Below are 23,273 nucleotides of genomic sequence, written 5' to 3' on the forward strand. Positions count from 1 at the left end.
GCCCTCAAATAAACTGATGCGCTAATGACTTTGTTCGTGTTTTCTCATTACCGATTTAGATATTGGTTAATCATAATAAGTTACCTTGGTTAAAAATCTACTAATAATGTAGTTTATGAGATCTAAGTTTCAACATTTGACAGTTACGGTTTGACCCTAATTTAAGGGTGTCAATTCCACGATAGATCTTATGTTCCTACATTTAAGGGTCAAATCATAACTCTCAGAATACTAGTTAACTATAACAGATGCTTGAGTTAAAAACTTCCCGGAATCTTTATATCGTCGCCCCCGGGGGTGTATAGTATAAGGATAACAACAACAATAACAGGGATAAAAAAAGAAACATTTACAAAATAAATATTGTGTGGACACTAACAAGCTGCACCACCTTTATTACACAGGTCGGAGGTGCGCATGGTAGCCGCTGGCGGCACTTGTTGGGGGTGCGGAATGCCCCTTAGCATGTGCTTAAGGTGAGGACTTGTATAAGTTTAACGTTTTATCTACCCTTGCTTAACAGTCATCCGGAAAAAAGTCACCGATACAACAGAAGTTACGCTGCCATTTTAAAACATCTTGAAATTATGTCTAGTTACTCTTCTTCCTCATACTTTTAGAAATGACCTCACGATATAGATGTTAATATTGAACTAATAACAATATTTTCACCACAACAGCTCGGAAAGGCTTACTTTGCCTTCAAAAAGTGATAGCAAAGTTACATTTTATTCACATGTGAGTCAAAGAAATCAAATGCAAATTTTGAGTTGTTTTCTTATGTTTGCTGGTAGAATAGACTTTTAATTTTAAATGATGATTTTGCATGATAAATGTTTAATGACATTTATTTGGATTTGATTTGCTTTGATATTTTGCATTTTAATTGTATTACAAATTGTATTACATTTCATATTTGCTTCGAGTTGGTGTGGGGGTAAATTTTGTTTAACCCTCGTGATTTGAAACTCTCCCAACGCTCAAGATTCAATTTTTCGAACCACTCGCTCCGCTCGTGTTTCAATTTTGGAATCTTTCGCTTGCTTCATATTTCAATGCTTTAATTGATTATTTCAGAGAGCCTCTCTCGTCGGCGCCAACGCCACCGACGCCGCCGCCGCCGCCGCCGCCGCCGCCGACTCCAAGACCCCGACGCCGCGTGCGACGCGTCCTCATCCGGTATTAGGTATTCCGGTATTCCTACATTAGGTTAAGTTTGTAATTAAAGTAAATAAATTCTTTGATTATTTTACTTTTATTTTATATTTAATACATAAAAGTTATATATATAAATGGATGTAATAAGTATATATGTCTTAACGAATAATATATATTTCTGACGTCATCTATACATTTTTGTTTTGTTTGACAGAACAAGGTATGATCTTTTCTTTAGTAGTGAAGATATAGGGTAATTGCGTCAGTTTACCGTCCGGTGCCAGTTTGCGTCCACTTGACGGATTAGCATTTCATTTTTAATTTGCATCTTGCGAAATATTTATATTTTTATGTAGATATACATATACGTAGATAAATTGTTTTAGGTATTAAGGATTGCAATAAGTCCAAATTTGTGCAGCAACGAAGGTTTATATTCAAATTTAGTCAATTCAAAAAACAACTAGAGCCGGACTTTTCAACCGACGAAAAAAAAAACGGAGGAGGTTCTCAAGTCGACGCGTATATTTTTTTTTTTTTTTTTATGTATGACCACGCATAACTTTTTACAGGGGTGTTCGATTTTGATAATTATTTTTTTATTGGAAAGGGTATACCTCGAAGTTGGTCCCATATAAATTTGGAAAAAAAAAATCCAACGTTAAGGGTAGGAAAATAGGGGATGATTGATTTTTTCACTCACCGATTGTAACGTATGACCACGCATAACCTTTTACAGAGTAGTCGTAATAATAATAAAAATTTGGAAAAAAATCCTACCCTAAGGGTGGGAAAATAGGGGTAATTTATTTATATTACAGAACATAATAGTTAAAGTAGGATTATTAATATAACAGTTAATAGCTAAAGCAAGGTAGGTAGCTATTTTATTTATAAAAGTAATCAAAAATTAAGCATGTAATAATTTGTATAAATTATAGCCACAGAAAATTATAAAATAAAAACTTTTTAACAAAAAAAATAACCGCCGAAAAAAAACTAAAAGGAAATAAAAAAAAACCGGCACTAACACGAAACGAGTCGACCAAACAATAGCACACTGAAAAGAAAAAAATAATTATTTTGTCTTCAATAACGCAAGTGAATACCTATGAACTATGTATATACATACTTCTGAAATCAATCACACAAATCTGCGTATTTATATATTTACAATCTGTTATTTTTGGAGTCGGTGCCAGCCTCAAACAAACTTGAGCACCTTAGTGAAGCACCTGCACCGACTCCAAAAATAACAGATTGTAAATATATAAATACGCAGATTTGTGTGATTGATTTCAGAAGTATGTATATACATAGTTCATAGGTATTCACTTGCGTTATTGAAGACAAAATAATTATTTTTTTCTTTTCAGTGTGCTATTGTTTGGTCGACTCGTTTCGTGTTAGTGCCGGTTTTTTTTTATTTCCTTTTAGTTTTTTTTCGGCGGTTATTTTTTTTGTTAATTACTTAGTAGGTAGATCGGGAGAGAAAAGAGAACAGCTGTTACGATCAGCACAGATATAGCCGCTAGGTGGCGACAGCGCCACGCGCGGCTTATGGCAAACCCCAAAATTGGGGCCGAACGGATGCACTTTTAGCTACCTGTAGCAAAGCGACGAAATCGGGGAGTGAGACACGCCTGCCAAGGTCCGACCAAATTTTCAATCAACGCAAAATCAACTCTATTTTCTGCTTCTACCGGTTCAAATTTCAGTGGCAAATTATATATTTTTTTATTTGTATGGCTGTGCTTTAGGAGGCTAATATTGATCACTACATCCAGTTCCATTCCATCCATCCAGTAATATTGATTACTACATTTTAGATTTCAATCATGCTGACAATATACGATTGCTTTTTTTGAAGTGGTCTACTAAAAATGGATCTGCAGATTCGAAGCAAATACACCATATTGCGTGTCAAACACTGGACCTAGATGTTGACAAGTTTGAATGAGTGAATAAATTTGAATTAGTTATTTGCTGAATGCTTTCGCATGTCCGTCCGGCTGTCCCCTCTATAGGTCGCATCTCTCAACAGATTCTCATGAAATTTTGTGAGTGAGTTCGCATAATATTAAAATGAAAAAAAAAACAGCATAAGTATTATATTATCGTATCTTTTGGCTAACACAAAAATTAATAAATTTTCGTATTGGGCGATAACTTTCAAGGGTTTCTTCCACTTGTCCCACTTGTTCAATTTGTAGTCTCAGTCTTCTCCCTACACGCGATTCACACGTATTGGTTATTATCAATAAACATGGTCGTTGTAATAGATCCCAACTCGGTGCTGGTGAGGGACGATTTATATTTAATATTAGAAGGTGAAGCATTATGGCTGTGGGAAATGCCCACCCATTTTGTGAAAAATGACTATTGCGTGCATTGTGGACGAGTGCACTTGAATATGCCAGGAGATGAACATTATATTTTGGATTTCAATCTTGCTGACACTATACGATTGTTTCTTTTTCATCCGAGAGTGTGGTGTGAAGACTGTGGATTTTGTTTATATTATCAGTACCTACCGGATGAGTGCACGATATGCAATGCACAGGTGAGATAGATAAAGGAATCTGTGCAAGTAAGTACTTACTTACTTGCACAGATTCCTGTATTGTTACGTGTTTTTTTTTTACTTCGATGATCATAATAATATCAAATTCGATTTTGAACAAAAAGCAGTTTGTCCCAGGACACTTGACACAAACTTTAAACCTCAAGCTTTAAGTGGATTTCATTTCAACCCTCAAGTCATTGTTTCGAAGGATTTGGAACAAAATGGACCCGTTTATAGATGTGGATGTGTTTTTAAATCGCGGAGAGTTATTAAATTTTATTTATAATGGACTAGTTTGGCCATGGGATGAGACGCATTTCGTGGCCAGAGACAATTGTGCGGGGTGTGGAGTTTTGTTTAATTTAAATATAAGACATTTTTATGTAGATTTAAGTTATAATCAAAATTTAATCGTGATATTGGACACTGACGAAATCTGGTGCGATGGTTGCGGCACATGTCGCTACGACCATTATTTGCCGGACGAGTGTGACGTGTGCCATCAGGTAAGTGTAGAGAGATTCCTCACTGCTTTTATTATCTTTATTATAAGAATTGGACTAACCTATAATGTGTATGTAATAGCTTTCTGAAAAAGTAAAACTTACATACTTATTGTCTTACTACTTACACTCTGAATACAAAGTAGGTTTCCACTAGTGTAGTCGTATTGTTAGGCTTATAGCACCGTTTAGCAAAAATGTAAGTAATAACATACCTGTCATTGTAATGTGTAAATTAATGCTGTACTAGTAATATAGAGACTGAGCTTTGTCCAATTATATCCCTTTGTCGGCCCGTAACTAGAGCTAAACTAAAATAATAACAAATGTTCTTTAGGCGGGATGCGGCACTTGATTATTTGAGACGAAAATGTTTAAATTAATTCATCAGTCTTAGTTTGACCGCTGTTACGAATACGAGACATGGCATCCATCATTCGCTGGTGTTTTTGGTAGTAATTTTTTTTTAACCTGTGATTTCCTGACTGAGTGATTGGTTACAGCAATATAAAATAAAACAAAAGTTAAAAAAAAATCCGTAACTATTAATATTTGAGTTACATTTACAAATACATAATGGGATATATTTGTTGAAAGCTTCAGGACACGTGAGGGCACGGGCGAAGTGAAACAGCAGCCGGCAGCTCCAGCAAGCCCATCATGCTGGGCGTGTGGGGTGCCCCTGCGCCTGTGCCTGAGGTAAGAACCTTCAGTATCTACTAAGTCTTACTTACTCCCCCTTGCGTGACTTTATTGTTGAAATTCGCATTCGGGGTGGACCAGATCACGGCCAATTGATATTCCGCGGCATCAAGACCGACGCAACTAGAGTATCTTTGTTCATATTTATGATTATGTTTATTTTATTAGGGTTCCGTAGTCAACAAGGAATCCTTGTTGTTTCGCCATGTCCATCGGTCTGTCCGTATTAATATTTGAGTTACATTTACAAATTCATAATGGGATATATTTGTTGGAAGCAGGACACGTGAGGGCACGGGCGAGGTGAAACAGCAGCCGGCAGCTCCAGCAAGCCCATCATGCTGGGTGTGTGGGGTGCCCCTGCGCCTGTGCCTGAGGTAAGAACCTACCTACCTACCTACCTACTAAGTCTTACTTACGTTTCCTCTTGCGTGATATGCCAATGGCGGTAACGTCATTTGTGTCAACTCCGCCTTTTTAAATAATTTCCTAAAACTATCTCGATAAAAAATGGAACCGAAACGAATGAAAGTGAGTGAAGGTCTATGCTTCAAATTTGGCAACAATAAACGACAAAGAAAAAACATACCGTTTTTTATGATATCTTATTATCATACATTTGCGTTTGAGCACTAATATGACCATTTCCTTCGCTAAAACTACAAAATGAGCGAATACTACTAGCATCAATCTTGACCGATTTATTTTCTTATTACAGACAACCGATGGTGCCGCTGTGGAGCCGCCACCGGGCTTTCACACCACCTGAAATACGGTCTTGCGAGGCAATATTGGAAAAAATGTTTCACATTAAACTTTAGAGCCGTGGCGTTTCTGTTAACTGTGAAACATTTTTTCTAATATTGCTTGAAGTGCTTTTCCATCGGCGAGGCGAAACGAATTTATAGTGAAATGGCGAAATTGAACCGTATTGCTGCATAGAGTGGTTCTTGTGGCAAATGTGCGAGCTATATTCCATTCAGCAATACGTTTCAGATTTGCTATGTCAATGAAAATATCGTCTTCCCTCGCTGGCGGGAATGCACCTACTCATGTCAGTATTTCAATCGATTAGTAAATAGGTTTTTGTTATAAGTCTTAAATGTAAGATTTTGTTTATTAGGAAATAGGTAGGCTGTAGGGTGACCGGAAGGCTGGAGCTTACCTATCTAGTGTTGTCGTTCAGCGCGGCCAATTTTCTATTTGTAGGTTTGTAGGTAGTTTTAGTTTAGTCTGTTTAATTTATTTTTGTTAATCATAATTTGTTTTCAGGTGTAATTTTATGATAATTTGTTAATTAGTCTTCAAGGTAGGCTTATTTAGTTTAAGTTTATTTTATGGGTAAAATATATTCAGAAAATAAATACGTTTAGAAAAATATATATTGTTTTTATTTTACATGACATTTGATTAAATTAATTTAACCAAATTAAATGAGAGAAACTAAATGAATATAAATCAACAATATTTAAAAAAGAACACACATTAGCACATATTATCAGTATCTATACAAGTCAACATATCGCACGTATTGATCATTCCGATTATTACAGCGTGTCGATCTTAAAATGTGTAACAGATGGTTAAAATGTAGTAACAAGTAAAGTCGGGTCAAAGCGGCAAAAAGAACCCAGAGATCAACCCTCAGAGAGAGAAACCCGTAATCACTAAATATACAGTGTGGGCCCTTTGCGTTGCTATCGGGCATTATTGGGTCGAATAAAAAAAAGAATAAAAGGCGTAAAATGTTATATTGTAAGATTTAATCGCTAAGTAAACCTAATAACTAATACCGAACCTAGTAGCTAATAGTGTAAGCCGGCTAGAGCCATTTCCAAAATTAATTTAATTTCATCTTTATCGCCGACAACGGCGATAAACTTGAATTTAAATCTATATATACAGTGAAACCTGGTTAAGTGGGACCTGGATAAGTGAGAAACCTCTATCTATATTCTTAAAACAATTTTTAGACATCATTCCTAAAATAATCGGGTTTTACAATTTTTCACACAAGAAACAATTAACAGTACTCACAATAGGTTATCGAATACCAGCTAACCCTATAAAACACAATTTACATATTACACACACTAGACAACTTAATTTTAACTTAAATGAAAACAACGTTAACACACACTACGTTAGCGAATATAGGTAATAAACTAAGTAAACTAAAACACCTTTTACATAAAATCATCATCAGCATATACATTACACAAAAAACCATTAATACAACTAATCCTATTGGAAATTAAAATCAATACCTACCCATATAACCATTCCAGTCGCAGAATCACAAAGTGGTAACTAAATGTCAGATGTGTCGTAACAGAGTCCACACAATGTGTCTAGAATTGTTTCGAAACAAAGTGTCGTCGCCGTGTCTACACTTTTCCGTAACAAGGTGTCGACACATTTGTGTGCACTTTGCGTGCGGTTTGCGACTAAATCTGACAGCAAATTTGTGACAGCAAATGTCAATATAAAATACCTCTTGAAAACCAAGGTTTGTCAAACTACTATTAGTGTCTCGTGTGCTCGTAATTCTAGTAAGTCATCATGGGCAATGCAAATGATAATAATCGACCGAAACCATATAATAAACACCCAACACCCGTCAACCTTTTACAGAAAAGTTTTTAAAGAAATTCAATAAGCTACTTAGGTCAGGCAACGAATGCTCCAAAAGTTGTAGAGGGAAATGCTCGGAACACAATTTTTGACTCCGTAACTCGGTTTGACAAGTTAGGAGGTGAACATATCAAAAGTCCCCGGCCGTAGCCCTTGAGCGGGGGGGAGAGAGGGGGCTTTGAAGGTCCCATTTTCCCGTTTTTCGATTATATCTCGGAAACTATGCATCTGAGCGACATGGCCACTTATACAAAATGAAAGTTAATTTAATTTGTTACAAGTTTATTCAGTCAATTTTTTCGATATGTTGAATAGTTTTTGAGATATCCGCTCTTGAAAGTTTATTTAGGGCTCTCAATTTTATCTTGATATATCTATATCAGTGAAGGTGCTAGGCCGTGTTTGGTATCGTTTTCGTATAAATCTGGGGTGCTGAATCCATTTAAGATATCACATTGACACCATTCCACAAAATAAAAATAAATCTTTTTAGGGTTCCGTACCTCAACAGGAAAAAACGGAACCCTTATAGGATCACTCGTGCGTCTGTATGTATGTCCGTCTGAATACACAAAATAGTTCTTTACCTATAGATGACAGGAAAACCTATTAGAAATGTGCAGTCAAGCGCGAGTCGGACTTAATGTACGGAACCCTTAATACGCGAGTCCGACTCGCACTTGGCCGGTTTTTTTGAAACTCTTCTTGACGCTTAACCGCTGAACCGATTTCGTTGAAATTTGGTATAGAAATAGTTTGCGTCCCGGAACAGGACATAGGATAGATCTTATAACCAAAATCATCTTTTGAAGGTGTGAAAAGTGGCGTGGAAATTTGTACGGGAAATCAATAACCGCTGAACCGATTTATATGAAATTTGGGATGGTCTACATCTTTGATTTAGTTAAAAATGATGAAAAAACATGACTTCAAACCTAAACTTAAACAGTATTAACTTCAAGAAGTCAATTCTGAATTCCCCCCTACACCTCATTTCACACCTTTAAAGGATGATTTTTGAGATAACTTATTAATATATCCTGTCTCGGGACTCAAAATATATGTGTACCAAATTTAAATTAAAACTGTTCAGCAGTTTAAGCGTGAAGAGGAGTTTAAAAGAAAGTATTTTAATAAGTTTATATGTTTTTACTTCGGAATGGTGTCAATGTGATACCTTAACTAAATTTGGTACTGCGAATTTATACGAAAACGATACCAAACATGGCCTCGTAGCTTTACTGTTGTAGAAGTCAAAATAAAATTGAGAGCCCTAAATTCTTATTACTTGGCCAAACTTGTGTAGAAGGAAAAGGTAAAATAAAAGTCTTCGGCAGGAATATAAGACACAAATATATTTTTTTTTTGCGTTACTATTTCATTCATCAAATATAAACATACCTTGATTATACTATTCTAGTGAGACCCTCATAGATAAACAAAAACATTTACTTAAAAAATTACAAGGTCGAAATGTCACGGAACTTGTGAGAGTAATATGTGAAAAATAAAAACTTTTATGACAAAAAAAAATCTGGACACAATTTAAGAATCACCGAATTGCGTCGAGCAATCATCTGTATTTTTGCTTGTTTCATTACCTCCTGGCTTCTTTTTTGTACTTTGTATTCTGTAGCAATTTGATAGATCTGAAAATAAAGATAACTTGCGTCGTCACGGATGTCGATTTATAGGTTTTAGGGAGTGCAGAATTCGAAAACGATGATCATTTTAGAATCCAAGATGGCGGCTACGTATTTTGTCATAAAAGTGGAATCAAAAATAGTCATCATTTTCGAAATCTGCGCCCCCTAAAACCTATAAAATGACATCCATGACGACTTTTATGACATAGTGCATGGCCGCCATCTTGGAATCCAAAATAGTCATCATTTTCGAAATCTGCGCCCCCTAAAACCTATAAAACGATATCCATGACGACTTTTATGACATAGTGCATTGCCGCCATTTTTAAATTGAAAATGTTATCATTTTCGAAATCTGCGCCCCCCAAAACCTATAAAACGACACCCTTGACGACTTTTATGACATAGTGCATGGCCGCCATTTTGGATTCCAAAATGGTCATCATTTTCGAAAGCGGGGCCCCCTAAAACCTATAAAACGACATACATGACGACTTTTATGACATAGTGCATGGCCGCCATCTTGGAATCCAAAATGGTCATCATTTTCGAAATCTGCGCCCCCTAAAACCTATAAAACGACACCCATGACGACTTTTATGACATAGTGCATGGCCGCCATTTTGGAATCCAAAATGGTTATCATTTTCTAAATCTGCGCCCCCCAAAACCTATAAAACGACACCCATGACGACTTTTATGACATAGTGCATGGCCGCCATTTTGGATTTCAAAATGGTCATCATTTTCTAAATCGGGGCCCCCTAAAACCTATAAAACGACATCCATGACGACTTTTATGACATAGTGCATGGCCGCCATCTTGGAATCCAAAATGGTTATCATTTTCGAAATCTGCGCCCCCTAAAACCTATAAAACGACACCCATGACGACTTTTATGGCATAGTGCATGGCCGCCATTTTGGATTCCAAAATGGTCATCATTTTCAAAATTGGGGCCCCCTAAAACGTATAAAACGACATCCATGACGACTTTTATGACACAGTGCATGGCCGCCATTTCGGATTCCAAAATGGTCATTATTTTCGAAATCGGCACTCCCTAAAACCAATATATCGACACCCATCTCGACTTTTATGACAAAGTGTTTTGCTACCATCTGCATGCAAGACATTTCTATTATTTTTACGTACAAAAATGGCCCCCTGTCAACTTTCAATCGAGATTTAATCGATAATTTATTCGATTAATATTCAGATTAATTCAATTTCAATCTATGTTAGGTCGACTAAACTAATCGCGATTAAAATTTGAGAATTAACTTTTTTTATTCCATTAATTACTCGAATAAACAGTTAATCGATTAATGCCCATCTCTGACCACGGCATTTTTACACTTTGAGAATATCTGAAAACAAATCAACACAAGGAGCCATTTTGCAAATCCAGTAACATACCAGTAACTTTGTTATTACTTTTGATAGCGCGTGTCATGTGTCAACACAGAGTCGACACAAAGTCGAAACATTGCAACTACTTTGTGACTGCAATATTTCTCAGCCTTAAACCATATTTATACATCATAATTAACAAGTTTCGTAGTATGTAAAGCGTTATTTCTGTTATTTAAGTATAGTATACGCTTCGAAGTACTAAAAATGCTTCAAATAATATAGTTATGAACACAGGCACTGAGAAGTAAACAATTTCATTTCCGGCTAAACTAAAACAATGTGGTGGCGCGTTGATTATATTACACTTATTTTATCAAATCACTCGAGCAGTTTAATTCCCCATAATAATTTAAGTCCTATTGTAATATAAATGCAAACAATATATAATTACGTCTTGTAATCCGTTTTAGAGATGGCGTATTAATGTCACTTATTTTTATTTAAGTATTTTTCCATCTGACAGTTTCCATTTGACAGGAACAAAATGAACGAATGAATGAATGATTTTTGCATAAAGTAGTCGCAAACTCGAAACAATGTGTGCACACGGCGACCACACTTTATGTCACTTTGTGTCATGTGTCGACCCTTCCCCATTTCTGGTAACTGTGTCGACACGGCGACGACTCTGCGACTAGAATTGTGACCGAAACAGACGGTGTCGACACAAGATGTGTCAACACCGCGTCGTAACGGCGACTGGAAATGGTTGTATGGGTAAACATATTCAATCATTAAATTAATAAATTACATTAAAATTAACTTGAAACTAAACTAAATTTAAACTAAGCTAACAATGTAAGTATTAATTATTATTAATTTAGCACTACACAAACATAACTGTTTCAAATTATCACTAAAAACGTGTCTTATTTATCCGCGTACTACCCCGCGTGCGACTTGTTTTTAGTGATAATACTGATGTTTTAAAAAAAATCGAGAGAATTTATAACAACACTACCTATACCTACTTATGTGGAAGACTTGGCGAAATCCATGAACAGAATGCCCACTAGTGGGCGGAGGCCTCTCATGTAATGAAATGCTCAAGAAAGTGGCTAGCGGATAATGGACACACATTTGAATCACTTCGCAGATGAATGCAGGTTTCCTCACAATGTTTTGTGCAATCATTCAGCTAATATTTAGTCATTGCCCCTCCGGCCTCCTTTACCTTTGTACACCGCCTGTTCATTGATCCTACCAAGTTTTCACACACAGTAGTTCCCCTTAGCGAATCCCAAACCTCGTTAACATGGTGGACAAGTGCCTCTTTGGTCCTTTCGGCTCTCATGTCCCACTTTTGAACCATAATCGCCCATAAATTTTCAATTGGATTGAGATCCGGGGAGCGGGCGGGCCACTGTAATATTGTTAGTCCAGGTTCCCGCGCTATCCAGTCCGTGACTAATCGACACTTGTGGATCGGGCAGTTGTCATGGACTAACAATATTTCGGGCATTTCTGCCGCCGGATAGATAGCTCTTACCGACGGCAGCATTACATCTCTCAGTACTGAGAGATAATTTTCCCCAGTGGCCCTTTCTGGTAAAAATACCAGCTCACCAGGACCATCAGCACTCATCCACGCCCACATATTAACCGTCACTCTTCCAGACTCCTGATTTGGCAGCACGTTTTCGGGGTTATACCGGGTATTATTCATGCGCCATAAATGCTTCCGGCCATGTTGGCTAGACTTAAAAGTCTTTTCGTCAGCAAATATGACGCATGAAAAATCAAAATTTTCCATTTCTTCGGCGAACCTAAGACGTGCTGCCTTATGAGCATCAGTGAGGTGTAATTTCGTAGCCGGAATACGGCAGTGTATTCCGGCATTATGAAGAGCTCGCCGGACGGTTGACACGTGGCAGTTAAATTGATTTGCTAAATGCCGCGTCGGGGTAAACGGATTCAGGTAGAAGGCTGCCATAATTTCTCTCACGCCGGCTGCATTAATTAACCTATGTGGAGCTGGTCGCCTTCTTGTAGTAACGTTGCCGTCACTCTCGTAATGGTTAATCCATTTAGCGACAGTGTTCCTCTGCAAACAAAGATAAAATAACAATATTAAGAAGGAGTACAGTATTGATTATAGCTACAAAATACAAAAAAAAACGTAGCACATGAAAAAAAGGTCACTCGGCTTTTTATAAAAACTGGCCCAGTGCAGTCGGCCTCGCGCCCCATGGGTTCCGTAAAGTTACATATTTTTTCCCCTTTTTTTTCTCAAGACCGACATTTGTATTTTCATCAGGTTTTCCTGTAATCTATAGAGAGAACTATTTTATGTAATTATTTTGAGCAACAACTTTGCTCCCTTGCATAAGAAATAACTTATTAGTGTAATGGAGTTTATCAACTTACCGTAAGGTGTAACTCTCTTGCTATTTGCGCCTTCTTGTAACCCTGCTCCCACAAGACTACAATTTTACTCCTCTCCAATTCACTTAAGTTTGCTGGCATGGTGACTGTATTTATTACCGATGGTCAACACATGTTTGGGTTGGTCAGGTCAGAACGCAAAAACAATACCGATGCAATATACTTATTGCACGACCGTGATTGGTTGTAATAGAAGGAGGCGTGATGTTTTAAAGTTTGGGGTGCAAGCGATTTTCGTTGAGAAATGCTCAACCGTCGCTGCACCCGATAGTACGTAAGTATATGATTTTTATGTTTTTTAATAACCACTGAGGTAGTAATGTCTTTTATTAAGTATAAAACTTTGCCCAGTCTTTTTTCAACCACGCCTTTAGACCAAGTGAACTTGTTTTTGTTAGTAATTTTTTTGTATAGAACGCGTTCACCGGTGGTAAAGGTTTCATTGTTCTTCCTATTCAACTTGTTATTCTGCGAACACTGTTTATTTTTGACAACATTAGCAAGGGTGACCGACAAGGATGAGGGCGTTGGCGTAACCGGGTGCAGTAGATCTAAACGCGATCTTAGTTTGCGTCCATACACTAGTTCAGTTGGTGAAGAGCCTGTGGCAGAATGAACGGAGTTCCTGTAATTGAACAAGTACTGTAATAGTTTAACCTTACTATCCCGTACATTGCGACCTGTTAGTAAACTAGACTTGATCCCTTTTTTAATCACTTTGACCATACTTTCCGCCTGACCATTACTGGCCGGGTGGTATGCAGGTGACGTCATGTGTTGTATACCGTTTAAGTTACAAAAGGCGGTAAACTCGTGCGAACAAAAGGATGAACCGTTATCACTTACGATAACCGCAGGTAATCCGAACCTTGAAAAAAAATCACATAATTTATCTACGACCGCCATTGATGACGTCGAGTTTCCCATATCATAGACCTCCCATTTGGAATATGCATCCACAACGATTAAATATGTGTGGTTATTTATAGGACCCAAGAAATCAATGTGGAGCCTAAAAAATACCGTGGGGGGTAGGTCCCAATGTGCCAATGGAACCCGCGCCGGAGATGGCCGTAATTGAATGCAAACGTCGCACGAACCTATCATTTTTTCTATTGCCTCGTCTATACCGGGAAACCATAACCTTGAACGTGCCTCCGCTTTAGTTTTAACGATACCTAAGTGAGAGGTATGTAATTCAGACAACACTTTTCCCTGCAACCTTTCCGGTATAACTACTTTATGGCCCCTCATAACACACCCGTTCTCAATCGATAGTTGTGTACGACATAAAAAAAATGGTTTTATTTTTATATCGTTAACTTTATGAGGCCAGCCATTCATGTTATACTTAATTACCTGTTGGAGAACAATGTCTTTACTAGTTTCATTACGAAGCTCATTAACGGAAATTGGCAAATGACCATCCGTGACAAAACAAATGTATGCAGCTCGATCGCAATCATCGCGCGGGTCGACCCGAGTTGCATCCTCCCCGCCCCCTCGCGGCGGCGGCAGGCAAGCCCGCGACAAGTAGTCCGCGCTGTTATCAGCGCTGCGTACGTATTCTATGACGTAATTATAACCACTTAGAAACATTGCGTATCTCTGTAATCTATTCGCAGATACTTCGGGAATGCCACGCTCGGGATGAAAAATGCTGGTTAAGGGCTTATGGTCTGTACGTAAAACGAAGGGTACCGACCTTCCGTACAGGTACTGGTGATATCGACGTATACCAAACACGATACTAGTGGCTTCCTTCTGTAACTGCGAGTAGCGTTTTTCGGCCGCGTTAAGACTGCGCGAGGCAAAGGAAACGGGTCTTTCGGTGCCATCTGATTCGATTTGTGATAAAATGGCGGATAGCCCGGTAGGGGATGCATCAACTGTTAAGATGACCTTCGCATTTGGATTGAAATGTGCAAGTACCTGATCCGACGCTAAGACACTTTTAATTTTTCCAAACGCGTTGTCGTGCTCGCTAGACCAATGCCACTTTATACCTTTTCTTAATAAGTCATACAATGGACTCAGGATTGTTGCAGCTTCCGGTACAAAACTCCGGTAATAGTTTACGAGTCCTAAGAAAGACTGTAACTCGTTAACATTTTTAGGTTTTGGTGCATTTACCATCGCTTCTATTTTGTCCGATGATTTTTTTAACCCGTTTTTATTTATGACATACCCTAAATATGAAACTTCGTTCTGAAAAAACACACATTTTTCCCTTTGTAGGGTTAACCCTGCTGATTGCAACCGCTTAAGGACTGCGTGCAACCGGTCTAGGTGCTGTTTTTCATCACTGCCCGTGATGAGCACGTCGTCCAACAAACACAACACGCCATCCATGCCCGCTAGTAGCCCCTCCATAGCACGCTGAAAAATCGCTGGTGCCGAGGACAGACCGAACACTAACCTTGTATATTTATAAAGGCCTCGGTGAGTATTTATACACGTTATATTTTGTGAGGCCTCGTCGAGCATAAACTGATTATATGCCATCGATAAATCGAGTTTAGAAAATTGTTTGCCGCCACACAGTTTGGAAAATAACTCATTTGCGGTAGGCAGCGGGTATTGCTCAACGACTAGCTGTTTATTAATACTCACCGAGTAATCTGCGCAAAGCCTAACAGTTCCATTTCGTTTTAATACGGGAACAATGGGGGAGGCATATTCAGAGTGTTCGACTGGAACGAGAACGCCTAGATTGACTAGCCTATCTATCTCCTTATCGATCTTATCTCGCAACGCGAACGCGATCGGCCGGGCTTTAATAAAAACTGGTTTAGAGTTTTCATTTAAAGTTAATTTAATTTTAGTTTTATTGTAACACCCAAGTTCATCCGAGAAAAGCTGAGGATATTCTTTTTGCAACCTTTTAACTGTAGTGTCGTCACTACAATAATGCACAGGGGTTAATTGTAAATTAAATGTAGAAGTGAAATCTCTTCCTAGTAGTGCGGGGCCCTCATCGCAGACTACATATGCGTTTATCGAATGCGTGCTCCCCGCATATGAAATAGGTAATGGAATCATTCCTATACACCGAATGCGTTCCCCAGAATAACCGTCCAACCTTTTGTTCGTGGATCGTAAGGGAATGTCACTAAAACTCTTATTATATGTATTTTGCGGTACAACCGTGACGGCACTGCCAGTGTCAATTTCAAACTTAAATTTTTTTTTACGAATTGTAACGGTTTCTACCATAGGCTCTCCGCGAAATGAACGAATAAAATAAATCTTACCGTCGTCGTCATCGCCCTCATCCTCTGGTCCCACATTAACGTATTTCACTTTACACATTCTACGCAAATGTCCCTTTTCATGACACTTTTTGCACACGAAATTTGTAAAACGACACTCTGCAGTCTTATGATTTGTGTAACCGCAAACCGTACACGGAACCTTTGCGACACCTTCGGTTTTCTTCGGGATCTTTGATATCTTCAACAGCTGATCAGCGCCGGGTTCGGAACCCGACGCCTTAGCCCCCGCGCTGGCACACCGAATAGTTTCTGCCAACTGGACTGCTTTAGTCAGCGTCAAATCTTTTAAATTCTGGGCATAAAGCTTTTCCTTCTCCCGGCCTGGCAACATGCCCATCAGGAACCGGTCACGCAGTGCGTCTTCTACATTTGCGAATTCACAGTGTGCAGTCAGACCACGGAGCCTCGCCGCCCATTGCGTGTGAGACTCGCCTACCTGCTGTGACGCGGAGTAGAACTTATGACGCTCCCCGAAGCCCACCCGTGTCGGTGTAAAATGTCCGTCCAAAAGCGTCAAAATGTCCTCGAATGGCACGCTTTCCAATTGCTTCGGCAACGCTAAATCTTCAACTAATTTATACGTGCCTTCGCTGAGTGCGCTCAAAAGAATGGCTTTCCTCTTCTTCCCCGTAGCATCTGTCGTCCCGTCCAAATCATTAGCCAAAAAAAATTGTTGAATCCTGCCTTTGTAGCTCTTCCAACTTTGGCCAGCGTGATCAAAAATAGTTAAAATACCGATATTAGTATTTGCCATGTTTTATTTTTTTCCGGAACGGGTAGATTGCGCACGCGAGTCGCCACTGATAAATACGGGATAGGAGCGAGTAAAACCACAGACGGCCGTTAGCGCACTGCCATATATTTAAACCAATAACAGCGTGAGGACGCAGCCTCACGCACACATATGCAACAGTACTAAAGGACACATTATAAATAACATAAAGTTTAATTTCGTTTAGTAGTACCACTGTATATATATTGTATGTAAATACCTAAATGATTTTTCAACATAAAGTTAGAAAGAAGAAGGGCGAACTTATCTTTTGATTAATAAATTGATAATATAAATTACAGGTCAGATTTTACGGGTTCCTGCCGTTGTCAGTGTTTTGGCGAGTGATGCTGGCGCTGGCGGCATTTCCACTATGGATAGGGCCTACCTCAAATGAGGCTATTTTCATTAGGAAACGTCAAACGCAGCTAACTAGCCACTGTTTGTTTTAAACCATTATTGCTGAACGCCCACACCGCGCCGCGCCGCGCCGCGCCGTGCCCGGGGGCCCACGCTTCAACCGATCGCGTGCCTCAAAGGGTAAATGTTAACTTAGGTATTGCAGCTCGCACTATTGTAATGTGCGCGAGGATAGCAATAAAGTTTATATTGAACGGATTTACTTTTGTAGTGTGTTTGAGCGGAAATTCGTCACGTTACTTTATTGGATTTTTGTTTAATTAATATTGAAATGAAGTTTTTGCTTTTTAGGGTTCCGTACCTCAAAAGGAAAACACGGAACCCTTATTTATAGGATCACTCGTGCGTCTGTCTGTCTGTCTGTCCGTCTGTCACAGCCCATTTTCTCCAAAAGTACTGGACCAATTAAGTTGAAACTTGGTACACATATTATGTAAATTCGTGACCCAAAGACGGACATCTTACGTAAACCTATGAATTTTAAACATGGAGGCCACTTTTGGGGGGCGAATGAGAAAAATTAAAAATTATGTTTTTTTTTAACTTTATCGTGTTACATATCGAATAAAAGAGCTAATTTTGAGAATGTCAAGTAATTTTATTTTGTAATCTTAAAATAAATATTTTAGAAGTTATTTATGAAAATAGCCGAAAAATTACCATTCCCCCTCTTTATCTCCGAAACTCTAGGTCTAAAATTTTGAAAAAAATATACAAAATAGTTCTTTAAGTACCTATAGATGACAGGAAAATCTATTAGAAATATGCAGTCAAGCGTGAGTCGGACTAATTACTTATTTTTTTGATCCGACCCCTACGGGTTTTTTAAAAGCAATTCACTCGCGTTTCGCATATAAAAAATTAAAAAAATACATTGTTAAAAAATGGGTAATATACGGAACCCTTGGAACGCGAGTCCGAATCCCACTTGGCCGGTTTTTATAGGTATAGACCACCAGGCAAGGATATATGATCGTGCACCGGGGTCCCTTTGTTTCGCATAATGTTTATTTAAGTCAGAATGTATTGTTTATCATATTATTGTTAGTCACTCGTGCACCATATGAAATATTTATTCTTAAGTTAGTTGAAATATGTTACTTAATTGAAATTTGAATCACGTTTTTAAAACCTTATGTCTATAAATTGGGTAACCAACTTCCCACCATGTTTGTTCTTGTGGATGTTTTAGAATTACATAATAGGCATTATAGGCATCAATATGAAAACAATTAAATGATTACAAGTAAAATATACTAAGTGCAGTAGAATTAGAGCAATTTATTGTTGTCTGTGTGTATAGGCCGCCATTAAGTAATTTTGAATTATTTGAAAACATAATGGAATCTGCCCTACTTAAAATATCATCTTCTAGTAAGAAATTGCTTATATGCGGCGACTTTAATGTAAATATTATGGAAAATTCAACAATGTCTTGTAGATTATTGAATCTTTTTAAATCTTGTAATCTCAACCACATGTTTATGGAGCCCACTAGAGTGACTGCTACTAGTGCAACCTGTATAGATAATATTTTCACAGATATTTTTCCTATTGCTAAAAAAGTTATCAGCAATTTAGAATCAGACCACTTAGGTCAATTAATGGTATTTGAGGCATTAAGGAAAAATACCATGAGAAAACAAATAACTTTTGTACCAGTAACCTCGGACCGCGTGGAAAGAATGAAGCTAAGTTTAGTTCAGGCGCTACCCTTTTTGTCTTCCGATATGAGTCCTAATAGTATGTATAATTCATTCTTTCACACTTTTATGGATCATTATAATGCGATATTCACCTCAAAATCGGTCGTAGTTAGTGGTGCATCAGTTTTTAGTGAGTGGGCTACTGCGGACTTACATCAAAGAAGACGTGAACTGTATGCCTTATATGAGGAACGGCGGTTTAATCAGAGTGATGAATTTAAAGAACATGTGAAGGAGTATTCGAAGAAGTTTAAAGTAGATTGTCATATAGCTAAGCGAAATTATCTAAGTCAGAAAATAAAAAGTAGTTCCGACATTGTTAAAGCAACCTGGAAAGTTATAAATGTGGAGACTGGTCGCTCTAAACACACAATTAAAGAGCTTAAACTAAACATTGATAACAAAATTATAGATTCCAATTTAGAAGTAGCTACAGAATTTGAAAAATTTTTCACCGAGGTACCAGTATCCACAACTAAGGATTTAAATTCATCACCCTCATCTGCTGTTACATTATTAAAACATAACGCTCCAGTGTGTTGTGGAGACCTTCATTTTGAACATGTTTGTACCTCAGATGTAATAAAGGCGTTTAAATCAATTAATGTCAAAAAAACTAATGACCTCTGGGGAGTCTCTGTCCATGCTGTCAAATCCTTAGTTGAAATTGTAGCGCCTGACTTGGTAGTTATATTTAACAACAGTGTTGATTGCGGCGAGTTTCCTGATCTAATGAAACATAGTAAAGTAATTCCTTTATTTAAATCTGGTAGCAGCTCTGACCCCACTAACTTTAGACCGATATCTGTGCTACCAACATTTAGCAAGATTTTTGAAAAATTAGTTCTTTCTCAATTAGTACGACATTTTAACGTTAATAATTTGATGCATAATAAGCAGTTTGGTTTTACACGGGGTCGCTCAACAACCGATGCCGGTGTTGAGCTAATTAAGCATATTTTCGATGCCTGGGAGGAGTCACGAGATGCTTTAGGTGTCTTCTGTGATTTATCTAAGGCCTTCGACTGTGTTTGTCATGAAACATTAATCAGGAAACTTCATTATTACGGAGTTAGAGGATCGGCACTGAATTTACTTAAGTCCTACTTAAATGGTAGAATACAAAGGGTCGATGTGAATGGACAGCGATCACCTGGGTCATTGGTCTCTATGGGTGTACCACAGGGGTCAATATTGGGGCCTTTCCTGTTCCTTATCTACATAAATGACTTGCCATTCCTTGTTAAGACCCACCATGATATAGTATTGTTTGCAGACGACACCTCACTTATTTTCAAAGTCAAACGACAGCAACAAGCTTACAATGATGTAAACAATGCCATTTCAAAAGTAGTAAATTGGTTCAATGTTAATAATTTATTGTTAAATGAGAAAAAGACTAAATGTATTAAGTTTGTCACTAGTAGTAACGTAAGGCATGTGCAAACAAGTGTCATTGTGAAGGATGAGGAATTGGAATTAGTTGATAGTACAGTTTTTCTTGGTATAACTTTAGATTCTAAACTCCAGTGGGGTCCCCATATTGCTACTCTTTCGAATAGACTGAGCTCTGCAGCTTTTGCAGTGAGCAAAATCCGTCAGTTAACTGACGTGAAAACAGCTCGATTAGTATATTTTAGTTACTTCCATAGCATTATGGCATATGGTATTTTACTGTGGGGCGGTGCTTCAGAGATAAATACCATTTTTGTTCTGCAGAAGAGGGCTATTCGAGCAATATACAAAATGAACCATAGAGACTCACTTAGAGATAAATTTAAGGAAATTGACATAATGACAGTGCACTGTCAATACATTTATGAGAATATTCTGTATGTACATAAAAATATTGTAAATTTTAGGAAAAATTGTGAAATTCATAATATTAATACTAGAAATAAACATAAGCTCGCAGTGCCCTTCACTCGGCTCCATAAAATTAAAAAATCATTCATGGGTAATTGTGTAAGATTTTATAATAAACTTCCAAACCATATTACTGAATTATCTATTAATAAATTTAAGAATTATGTAAAGCGTAAACTTATTTCTAAAGCTTATTATACCACACAAGACTACATGAATGATATTACAACGTGGGATTAATTGTTATTCGAAATGATTATTTATTTATTAGGTACATTTGATTATTGATGAGGAAATGGATATTCCGATGTAATACTATCTACTTCTTTTGTTACTTATGCTTTTTTTTGACATTTAGATTTTATTCTAGAAATTCTAGACTAGTATTTTTTTATACAATCTTTTTAATGTTTGACGATTCTTTTGTGAAATTCTTAGTGTTAAATTTGATATGTATAATAATCCAATTTTATTATGGAATAATATTAACATCAATAAATTGCTCTGATAATTAGATTAAGATTAATTACGATTCATAAGAGCTTGTTGCTAGGCCTACATGAATAAAGTATATTTTTGATTTTTTTTGATTTTTTTTTATACTTTAGAACGTGAACTGTAGAGGTATGTATTGGAAATAATTACAGGACCAAAATATGTTCTTATTATTAAAAATATGTCAAAATTAAAAATATTACCTATACGAAAGATAAAATGCCCAATAAGGCCTCCAGTTACTTAAGCGAGCTTTTTATTTATTGTATATGGTATTTATTTCAGTTTACAATTTATTTATTTGTGTTTCTACTTAAACATAACACAAACTATTTTAATGCAAATAATTTAATTTGTGTCCTCATACGTAGGTACTAAAATTAAATGTACATTAGTTTTTAATTTTATTGATGTTCATAACTATGTATCACAATTAAAACAAATTAAAATAAATCATTAAAATGAAAATATTTTAATTTGTGTCCTCATAGTACCTAGAGGTATCTATATTGTCTCTGTTAAGTTTCTACAACATAAAAGGTTCTAATCTACTAGTTTTAACCAGGTGCAGTGGGGGAGGGGTGCTAGTTTACACGCGGGGGGGTATCCAAGCGCGCGCAAACGAGCGCAGCGGAGTGTGTTTCCATTAGGTACCATAAATGTTCATAATGAAACGGTGTATTTGTCATTGTGTTTACAGACTACCTAAAATATGTAAGAAATAAAATCATTGAATTCCTTGAGGATCCCCTTCCCTTCCCTTCCCTTATTAGAACCTGTAGGTACTTACCCTCCAACACGTAGTAACACGTTAATTAAATGATAATTTAATATTTTTGTAGAATCCTGCATAGAACATAATTATATGTATTTACATAATCCGTTCAGGAGTTGTAGAGCAAATGTCGGAGCCATAGATTTATAAGGCATATATCGAGTGCCCGTACATCCCTATCCCTAGTGTAGCCATTTCAACTGCGAAGTCACGTCGCACTCGACGTGTCCACAGTATAATAAATAGTACTATAACGTAGGTACAGTATGGACACTCCCTGCCTCCCGTTGAAAGTGCCGCCCACCCGCTCTCGGTTACCTCACAGTTACCGGCTACACGCCGGCAAGGACGCAACGACGCGGTGCGCAGAGCGGAGGCCACGTAAAATATTCAAATATTAAACAAATATTTACAAAACCTATCAAATCACACTGAAAATAACACAATATCTACATGAACAAAAAATCATGTTTTCAACTTACGTAATATTTTGGTGGCCTGAATTTCCTTACAAAAATTTTGTTACTTAGTTTATACCGATTCAAAATAGGAAACTATTGTATAAATCGAGCTTAGATACCCACCTTACAACATAATACGATTATTATTTCTTCCTAATTCGCGCAATGAGTTTTAAGTAATTGAGGTCATCGAACTTGACAACAAATTGGCGGGAACCCTAGCACGTCTTATCTCACTCACACAAGCATGGTACGCGTTCACCTACACGAGCTTAGACTGTGTGCGTAGGAACGCGTTTGTTTCATACATTTGATCGCCAGTGTCCGAGGTGTGACGTGTCATCGTAGTCCGGCCCTGGCAGTACTCAAGGTCGAATCGGTTTGTGTACCTACATCTCCCGGTAAAAAATTAAAAAAATACTGGAAAGTTGGTTGTTTGTGCGGTGAATGGCAGACAGACGGACAGCGGAGTCTTAGTAATAGGGTCCCGTT

The 23,273-nt window shown here is 37.5% G+C and overlaps 1 protein-coding gene across 1 annotated transcript; it reads right to left on the minus strand.

The window, feature by feature from the left end:
- Window positions 1-13,116: 13,116 nt before the first annotated feature.
- LOC134806713 (uncharacterized protein K02A2.6-like) lies at window positions 13,117-17,206 on the minus strand. Its single transcript, XM_063780036.1, has one exon. It carries the CDS (start codon window positions 17,038-17,040, stop codon window positions 13,117-13,119), a length of 3,924 nt encoding a protein of 1,307 aa, XP_063636106.1. The 5' UTR covers window positions 17,041-17,206.
- Window positions 17,207-23,273: the final 6,067 nt, after the last annotated feature.

The sequence above is a fragment of the Cydia splendana genome, chromosome 3 (genome assembly GCF_910591565.1).
Source record: "Cydia splendana chromosome 3, ilCydSple1.2, whole genome shotgun sequence".
NCBI classification, from domain to species: domain Eukaryota; kingdom Metazoa; phylum Arthropoda; class Insecta; order Lepidoptera; family Tortricidae; genus Cydia; species Cydia splendana.